The sequence below is a fragment of the Eimeria acervulina genome, genomic scaffold (assembly GCF_000499425.1).
Source record: "Eimeria acervulina Houghton genomic scaffold, Eah_scaff681, whole genome shotgun sequence".
In the NCBI taxonomy this organism is placed as follows: domain Eukaryota; phylum Apicomplexa; class Conoidasida; order Eucoccidiorida; family Eimeriidae; genus Eimeria; species Eimeria acervulina.
Genome location: NW_013549660.1, coordinates 6,308 through 16,307, shown reverse-complemented (window position 1 = coordinate 16,307; position 10,000 = coordinate 6,308). Strand labels below are relative to the sequence as shown.

The 10,000-nt window shown below is 42.9% G+C and overlaps 2 protein-coding genes across 2 annotated transcripts in view; both read right to left on the bottom strand.

The window, feature by feature from the left end:
• Positions 1–2,742, bottom strand: part of EAH_00046290 (protein kinase (incomplete catalytic triad), putative) — a gene marked incomplete at both ends in the record, with an annotated part of 5,409 nt that extends 2,667 nt beyond the window's left edge. The window contains 3 exons of the mRNA XM_013394698.1: positions 396–513; positions 952–2,147; positions 2,310–2,742. Of these exons, the coding sequence (XP_013250152.1) occupies positions 396–513; positions 952–2,147; positions 2,310–2,742 (1,747 nt within the window). The remainder of the gene's footprint in view (positions 1–395; positions 514–951; positions 2,148–2,309) is intronic.
• A 1,556-nt stretch (positions 2,743–4,298) lies between these two features.
• EAH_00046280 (porin, putative) lies at positions 4,299–7,359 on the bottom strand (the record flags this gene model as incomplete). The annotated part of the gene is made up of 7 exons (XM_013394697.1): positions 4,299–4,629; positions 4,891–5,002; positions 5,260–5,326; positions 5,666–5,788; positions 6,435–6,572; positions 6,867–6,937; positions 7,323–7,359. 7 exons carry the CDS (start codon positions 7,357–7,359, stop codon positions 4,299–4,301), a joined length of 879 nt encoding a protein of 292 aa, XP_013250151.1.
• Between the last annotated feature and the right edge of the window lie 2,641 nt (positions 7,360–10,000).

Below are 10,000 nucleotides of genomic sequence, written 5' to 3'. Positions count from 1 at the left end.
ATGCCGCTGCAGCTGCTGCTGCTTTTGTTGCTGTTACTGCTGCTGCTTGTGCTGCTGCTGGTGCTGCTATTGCTGCTGTTGCTGTTGCTATTGCTGTTGCTGCTGCTGCTGGTGCTGCTGTTGCTGCTGATGCTGCAGCCTATGCTGCTGCCTGTAGTAGCATAAGCGCCGTCTACTGCTACGCAGCAGCTGCTGCTGCAGCAGACGTGATACAGCAGCAACTCATCATCAACAGCAGCACCAATAGAGCAACAGCAGCAGCGCCAGCAGCACCAGCAGCAGCACCAGCGTCATCGTCAGCATCATCAGCAGCAGAAGCAGCAGCAACAGCAGCAGTAGCAGCAGCAGCAGCAGCAGCAGAAGTAAAAGGGTGTGTATGTGTGTGTCTGTCTCACCTTTGGTGGTGTTCGCTAGAATTACAGCGGGGTGTACATGCAGCTGCTGATGGACAAAAATATTATCCGGCTTTATATTACGATGTATAATTTGTTTGCCGTGTACAGACTCTAAACACTGCAGCAAACCCTCAAACAAACGAAGGGTAACCCAACGACTAAACTGGCGGCCCCCCAATGACATACAATCCGAGTCCTGCAACTCCTGCATGCAGCAGCAGCAGCAGCAACAACAGCAGCAACAGCAGCAGCAGCAACAGCAGCAGCAGCAACAGCAGCAGCAGCATCAGCAGCAGCAGCAACAGCAGCACATACACTCAAACAATGGTGAAAGACTGACGTTGGGCGTCAAGCTAATAGTCGATAGCTTCTTTAGGCTTAGGGCTGAAGACTTCTCTTCAGGGTTTAGGGTTTGGGGCGTAGGGTTTAGGGTTTAGGGTTTAGGGTTTAGGGTTTAGGGTTTGCTTGCCCTCCAGAATGACCTGAGGTTTCTTCTGTGGAACTCCGTGCAGATGTGCAGTACTCCGTTATTTAGCTCAGCACCCACATATCTCACGATGGGGAGCACTGGCTGCTGCTGCTGCTGCTGCTGCTGCTGCTGCTGCTGGCGCCGTTGCTGGTAGTGGAAGGGGCAGTCATCTTGTTTGTGACTGCTTCTGCTGCTTCTGCTGCTGCTGCAGCTGCAGCCGGGTGCAGCAACAGCAGCATCAGCACCCGCAGCAGCAGCATCAGCAGCAGCAGCAGCAGCAAATGCATGCTCTCGCTGCAGCAGCTGCAGCAGTGCCAGCTCCCTCAGCAGCGATGCAGGAACTCCATCGTTTACTTCTGCGTTGCAAACTTTTAAATTAACAGATCGAATAGCCACAGGAGACAGCAACTCGCTGCTGCTGCTGCTGTTGCTGCTGCTGCTGTTGCTGCTGGTGCTGCTGCCGGTGCTGTTAAGCTGCCGCAGGGTTTCTCGTATGCTTCGCTGCTCCGTCTGCTGCAGCTGGTGAAGCAGCACTGTGGGTATGAGCCCAGCGTAGACTTTGCCTTTGCTTCTTCTTTCAGATATTCCTTTTAAACGAAGTGCTGCAGCAGCAACTAATCCTTGCTGCTGCGCTAGGGGCAGCCAGCAGCAGCAGCGCAGCACCGCCACACGAAGAGAGCAGCAGACACGAGAGAGATAACACAGAGAGTCGCGTCCTCCTAGAAAAACAATAATTAAATATATGAAGCGGCACAGCACATCCACTGGTGCTACTGCTGCTGCTGCTGCTGCTGCTGCTCCTGCTGCTGCTGGTATTGATGGTGCTGCTTCTGATCGTTCTGCTTTTGTTTCGTTTCTTTCATCCCCTGCATCTGCAACATCTGCTGCTGCTGCTGCTGCTGGGAGTGTTGTTTTTGCTTTGGCTAGTGCTGCTGCTTCTGCTGCTGTGTGTGCTGCTGTTGCTGCGGAGGCTAAGGAAGATACAGTCATTGGGGCTAGCTCGAAGCAAGATGCTGCTTCTGATTCATCGCAGCTGCTGCTGCTACAGGGGCTGTCGCTGCTGTCGCTGCTGCTGCTACAGCTCCTGCTGCTGCTGCTGCTACTCGTGCTGCTGCTGATGCTGCCGCCGCCCCCTCCGCGTTGGCGATGCCTACGGCCTTTCACCCGGCTTTTGAAGCTTAAGAATGAGACGTTGGTGCTGCTGCTGTTGGCGTCGCTGCTGCTGTTGCTGCTGTTGTTGCTGCTGCTGCTGCAGGTGCTGCTGCTGCAGAGATTGCTGCTGGCTGGCACAGAAAAACAACAGCAAACGGTTGTCTGAGTAGAATGTGCTGCATATGATGTATGGTGAATGGAGGCATCACTGTCGCTGATGCTGCTGCAGCTGCAGTTGCTGCAGCTGTTGCTGCTGCAGTTGCTGCAGCTGTTACTGTTGCAGTTGCTGCTACCGTTTGCCTCCAATGCAAAAGACCGCCATTGTGGTGCTGTTGCTGTTTCTGCTGCCACATGTGTTGCTGCTGCTACTGTTGCTGCTGTGGCTGCTGCACCTGCTGCCGTTTCTGCTCCACTTGCTGCTGCTGCTGCTGCTACTGGCTGCTCCTTGCGGCTTCGTTTTGATCGTGAGAGCCTTGTGGGGAGATGTGCCTTGGGGAGGTGTCTAGGAGACTGCTTGGAGTCGGTTGAATCTTCAGTTCTTGCTGCAACAGAAGACGCAGATGCTGCTGCTGCTGCTGCTGATGATGATGCTGTTGCTGCTACTGCTGTTGCAGTTGGGCTGGATGTGAAGTTCGATGTCTCGCTGCTGCTGCGCCTGCTGCGGCTGCTGCAGCTGCTGCAGCTGTCGCTGCTGGGTGATCTGTCTCTTTTGCTGTTTCTGTTCATTGCACTGAATATGGAAACAGCAAACACGAAGCACTGCTGTCTTTGTTCTGCTGCTCCTCAGCTGCACGAACAAACGCCACCAAGCCCAGAGATAACGTAGGACTGCTGCGGAGAAGAAATAAAATTAATTTATTTCATTTTCTTCCTTAAGCAATGAAATCTTCAGCTGCGAGTCGTCGCAGTCCTTCTCTGCACAGTAAGCAATACATGTGGCGGTCTTCAGGGCCGGGAGGCGGCCTCATAGGGGAGAGTAAATAATGATTAATAATGCAGAAACGTGCATTATATAAACTATTAATTATTTTTGAAGAAAACAACAAGCTGGGGCTGCTAAAGAAAGCCTCACTCATCACTGCGGAGCGGCCGTTCAACACCAGCGGTCAGGCGGTGGTCCTGGCGGCTGACGAAGGGAAGCCTGAAATGTACCGCGAGAACTGCGTTTATTTGTATTTATTGACAGACAATGATTATAAAAAGGGTTAAAATGCATTTAAAATAATTAGTAAGGAGGTGCTCATGGCAAAGAAAAATATATAAAACCCTCGTGGAGTCTTCGCTCACTCCTCAGTGACCCGAAACCGCTGCAAAATCAATTTTGAATTTTCCATCTAAATTGCAGAAAATCATGAATAAGAAGTTGAAATAATATTAAAAAAAAAGTTTTTAATGAATAATAACTGAGGGAAAAGGACAAAAAAGAGAGCAAACTGCAATTTCAACTTGCAGTTCAGCATCTTACTGATCTCACTGATGAATCTGCCCACTGGAGGACAAATAGGGCACTATTACAATTGAAATTTGCAATGAGTTTATAATTTTATATTTTTATCAAAAAGCTTTCCTTCAAAGTTTCATCAACTACAGGGGAGGGAAGCTCAGCTGCAATGTCGCCGTACTTAAGGATTACGTACATGTCGGGAAAGCTAACGATATTTTTCTGCTGAAATGTGAGCAACAGTAAATGTACATTCCCAGTACTTTGCTGAACACTTAATACCTCACAACTTCCTGAAACAGACCCTTATGCTACGTCCTCAACCCAAATACATGCATCCGTATACTTCAGCGAGTGGCTTAGTACCGATAAGCTGCGAACGAAAGGACTTAATCAGCGTTAGCGATTTGCATCGCCGCCATTGCGTCAACAAGACGCAAGACATTAGACAGCCACGCAAATACTACGGGCAAATAGAAAGAATTGCCTGTCTTGGTGGCTAGCCTCCTTCAATTGTGCTTTTCTTTCTTTCTCCTGGTGTATTAAACAGCAGGCAGAAAAAAGATATATTTGCTTCCACTCCCATCCGAAGACTTTCGCCGCATCCTTCGTAAAAAGACGCAGCAGCTGCAGCTGCAGCAGTCTACCTCCGGAGGGTTTGTTTGGAACATGCAGCAACGAGTACGCAACAACGTGTGCTGTTTGAATAAAGTCTTTTAGCTCGAATGCCTCTTTTCTGTTTGCTGCTGCTGCGTGCACGCATGCATGCATGCATGTACACATACATGCATGCATGCACGCATACATACATACATGCATGCATGCATGGATGTGCAGCCCTTTAAGCGATAACGTCGATCTTGACACCGTATTTGACGTTTTCTGCATTTTGTCCTTTAGAAACATCCAACTGAGTGCCTACAGTTGCGTGAAGATAACTGCAGAGTTTGTGCGTGACGGCGACAGCGAGGGTTCCGTGTTGTGATATTTTTGATTTAATTGCGGTGTCTTTTTCATCATTCATATACCACAAACCACCAAATGTTATATTCGTCTTGTTCTCAGGAATGCTGTATTCAACTTCAGCAGCTAACTCTGCTCCGCGACCGTCCAATGACTTTCCGTTCAAACTCCCTATTATCTTTCCCAACATCATTCCACCAGCAGGCGCGCTGCAACAAACAAACAAACAAACAAACAAACAAACAAAATAGCAATCGTCGTCTTCACATGTAGAAAACCACAGCCTCAGATGTTGAATGTGCATATATATATATATATATGTATATAAACAGCGAAGAAATACCTCCGAAGAGCAGATACAAACAAATAAAACAATAATCATATATATATACATATTTTACATTTCTGTATACATACGCATCTATATATATAATATCAATAATAATAATAATATACAAAGAAAGCCTCACGTCTTAACGGCTGCAACCCAACTGCCTCCTTTAAGCCCAGGGGTGGGTGCAGTGTAAGAGGCGCCCAACGCATATTTCATTCCTGCGCAGTCGAGCTTCCCTGACACTTCTCCTGAAGAATAATGAAGAAAATAAAATAAATAAACAAAATAACTTAGTCTAATCATTTATTCGAACGAAAAACAAAAAAAAACAAACAAATTCATATTTTTTTACGTATTAAACACTCGCAAGTATTTCTCGCACTTCTCCTGAAGAATAATGAAGAAAAAGAAAATATATAAGCAATACAACTTATTTTAACCATCTATGCAAACAAATAGCAATAAAAAACAAATAAATTTATATCTTTTCTCATTAAATACCTACCGCCGAAGCGGAAGCGATCATAGGTAAACGTTCCCGAAGAAACAAACGTCCTCAGCACAGGATTTACCTGAAGAAATAAAAATAAAAATTAAAAAAAGATAAGTTGAAACATAATTCAAAAGGATTCAAACACTAACTCCTAAATACAAAAAAATTCTAAGCCCTAAACCCTAAACCCTAAACACCAGCTCAACACCGAAACACTGCAATATACAGCCATGGATTAAATGAAGAAAACAAACAAACAAACAAAATAAATAGAATTCCATCACTTAAACAAGCAAAACAAATAAATAAATCAATGAAATCAACGAAATAAAGAAGCGAACAACGAGCATACACATGTACACATACTAAACAAACAAACAATTAAATAAACAAATAAATAAATAATAAAAAGCCTCACATTGAAAATGCTGTGGAAGCGAGGGGCAACATATTCAGTGGAGAAGTCAAAGACATCGGCGCCTCCTTTATCTCCTTTCCGTTCATATTTCGAAGACAGAATTAAATTTGGTAGCTGCGGAACCTAAAAAGAAATAAACATAAAAATAAATATAAAAATAGACATAAATATTTATATTAATGTAAGTATTATATTGTATTGTTTTATTCAGAAGAAATATTCAAATAAAATCGGTTAGGCATTTAAATATGTCTCTCATTTTAATTCGATATCCAAACTCTAAGGAAAAAAATAATAAATTATGTTGTTATATAATTCAACTTCTAGTGCGCCCTGACTTAGGCTGATATAATATACATTATATATATATACATATATATATATATAATATATATATTATATATATTATATATATACATGTGCATTTGCATAACATAAGTGCTGATATTATACAAACATATGGATGGGTATATTCTTCTTGCCTTATGAATTAATATATTATTAGATAACAGTTCGTAATGAAAATAACAACAAAATATTTATTTAATGACGATTTCAATAAAGATTTATTAATATAAAATAATACTGCATGCGGCAACATCAAAGAAGGTGAGAAGAGCTGCATATTTTTATTTGAATATATAATATACAGAACAAGAAAGAGGAGTATTCATAATCACATATAATAATAGAGTATAATATAAATTTCTTTAATTGTTTGTATTTACGTAAATAAAGAATAAATAAATAATAAAATAAAACGCCTAACCTTATAAGATAAATCCACGTAAGAGCGCCCTGCAGATAAAACTTTTACTTCTGCTGTAGCATCGCCTGCGGTGTATATTAAAGCTGAAGATGCCTCGAAGATGTTCGAGCTGCTGACACCAGCAGTGTTTATTATTTGCTGCAACATTACACAAACCCCAAACCCTAAACCCTAAACCCTAAACCCTAAATCTCCCCCGAGTGATACAAACAAAGCAGAGAAAAATATTCGATAAACTCCAATTGATATAACACATAATTTAATAAATTGCGAGCACACTCATACTCATACAGCCCTTTATACGTCATACTTAAAATAAAACAAACACAACTAAAATAAACCCTAAGAAAGGAAATGAAGAGAGAAGCTCCATTATGACTTCTTGTTTTGTTTGATATACTGCCTTCGCTTTGTCTGTAGCAAACAGCTCACCGGGTTTTTAGACTTGTATTTATACTCCAACTCCCATGGCTTCTCATGGGGGAATCCTTTCTTAAGAAGATCTGCAAGAAGAAACAAACAAATGAAAGAAAAAAACGCAATAGTAAACAGGAAGTATGTGAATGCTTGCGGGTACTCTATGCAGGCGGTGTTGAGACACTTCAAAAGTAGACAAAGGATTGAATGTAGGATTAAAATTGAAAATAAAAAAGAATAAGAAAATATATTCATAAATAATATTCATAACATCTCCGCGATGTCTTCAACTTATAAAATGTGCGGGTTAGGGTGTCTGTATGCGTACAGCAGTTGTTCAGGCGCGCTGAGCGGATTTAGAGGAAGGATTGACATATTTAAGAGTATCTATTGAAGAATAAGCAAAATAAAAGGTGAAAAAGAAGCAAACAAATCAAGAAAAAAACAGACGAGTGCTACGGATGCACGTACCTGAGGCTGGCTTCCCAATATCTTTGAACAACACCATCTTGAGGGTAAAAGCGTTGAATTTTCCTCTTTTAAAGAAATAAAATAAGTAAAATATTAATTCCTTTTCTTTTTATCCAGTTTAAAAGAAGTATATACTCCCTAGACACCCCCAATGCAAACACATGCACAAGATTCTCTCGCCTACCCGCAGGGCTGGCTGCCTGATTTGCAGCTGCGCATACACCGCAGCATCAAAGACAATTACAGTGGCGAAGACAGGTTTATTTTTCTAAAATAGAGAAACATTTAAGTTGATAACTCAAATTATTAGACCAGTGCCGCTCAACCCCTCAGTTTCGCCCCTACAACACCACCTCTAGCCCGCTAGTGTCGCTTAGGCATTTGTAATTTTTAACAAGAGTACGCTGCCTCGAGGTGTATCTGCAGATATGCCTTTGGATTGACTACAGAAAGCGAAGGCGAATAGCTGACGAGGGTGTGGGGATAGTACGACGCCTTCCTGGAGTTTTGTATTAGCTGGGGTTGCACCGAGAGTTTCAGATTATAACGTACTCTGTGTCAAAGTGATAGTTTATAGGGTTGTCTCTCCTTGCATGCAGACTGACTGCTAGAAGCCAAACAGTTGTCTAACAATCCTTTCCAGTGCTAATGCATGCATCAATGGGGGGCCTGGGTGTGCTGAGTAAGGACGCTGAAGTTGGTGGTACGCATAACTCAACTTTCGTGGGAGATGGTTACTGAGGGGGAAGTAAAGGTTTAATGATTGCGTCCAGCGTTAATGCGGGCACCAAAGGGGGCTTCTTTATTCTTATTCTTGCATCGGGGGCTGCCTTGCTTCATGAATTCAAGGTCCTCGATCTTAACAGAAGGGCGTCGTGTGCTGCATGCAGTAAAAACCCAGAAGAGAAAGCAGACCTCGCTGCCCACAGCAACACGGAGAGGTGGCTGCCTGGCGTATGTTGCAGCACTTTTCTGTGCAACGCCGGCTCCAACGCACCCGCACGAGCAATCAAACTCGCAGACATTTTTTTGTACAAGCCTACATGTTAATGTTAAGCCAGCGGTGTATGCCAACGCGTTAACTGGAGAAGGAACACAAGGGGGGCCCTCCTCAATGCAAGGAGAACCTTTCTTTTTCTTCTTGCCTTCCTGCTTGTTTCTGAGAGCTTGCAAAACCACTAAAACCCCTACTCATTAGGGTTGAGAATGGCTGTACAACGCCTTTTATCGGAGGTCTATCTCTTGAGTGCTGCTCTTAGGGCTTCTTTATGCCTTCACCCTCTCTGCCTCCATCAATGAAAATATGCATGAGGTGCATGCATGAAGAAGCTGCTTCTTGTTGAAGCGACTGACACCCAACAGCAAGCTGTACAGCTATATCAGAGAAGCTCTTTTGGTGTAGATATTGGAGGCAAATGAACGGCAGGACTTGGTGTGCACTGTTGTACTATAAACCCTTTCAGAACGCCTGTAACAAAATAGAGAAAAAAAGAAACTAATGCTTGCTGCTGATGATGGGGCTGCATGCGCTGCATGCAAGGACCATTGGTGCATTCAATATAAGCATCTGCCTCCGGGTGGTTAGGGGGGGCAGTGTGCTTTGATTGATATTACTCTGCTTCATCAAATGTCTCCAGAAGGGATTAGTAAATAGCATTAAATAAAGGGGCAGCGCTCTGATTATGTTTATCAAATGCCTATGTCTATCAATTGACTTCATCCACCCGCTTGAAGAACAAATTCTGCAGAATTTAATGGTGAAGACCTGTCTGCTCTTGAGGTGCATGTACAGCCAAGCAAGCAAACAAGCAAGCAAGCAAGCAAGCAAACAAACAAACAAACAAACAAACAAACAAACAAACAAACAAACAAACGAACAAACAAACAAACAAACACACACACGCATATACACACAAACACACACACAAAAGAATGCTGCTGCAATCATTAAAGGGCAGCAGCAGCAGCAGCAGGAACAGCTTGCAACTGTGAATGTAGCATGTTCTGTTTGAAATGGGTATATGCATTTCGAGTTGGTGAACAAACAAAGGACCCTCAGTATTCAGCATGCATGCATGCAAATGCTCTCAGTGTCAATGCATGCATTGAATAGGGGGACATGAGGGCAAATATGTGCATGCAGCTGGGGTTGCAGCGCTTCAACCAGCTGATGCAGCAGCAAGGACTTGCAGCAGCAAGGAGCTGCAGCAGCAAGGAGCTGCAGCAGCAAGGAGGTGGTGCAGCAGCAAGGAGCTGCAGCAGCATCTGACTACCAAATATGTCTCTTCTCTTGTCTGCTGCTAAATAAAATAATCCCCAAGCCCTTGTGAAGTGTATATAAGCCACGTCTTTAGATTGCAAGTGAATACCGCACCTGCTGCTGTTTATGAATATGTTTATTATTTTTATTATTATTATTAGACGGGGTGTAACTCTGCTGCTACTAATAACTGCAATTAATAATAATAATAATAATAATTGAGCTTAAGGGTGTGCCCTTAAGCTCAATTATATATATATATATATATATACATATATGTATATATATACATATATGTTTATATATACATAAGACACACATATGATATTATACATATCGTTTATGTGTGTTGAACTATATAATATGGATATCCATATACACACACATATAATATATATATATATATTATCTATATGCA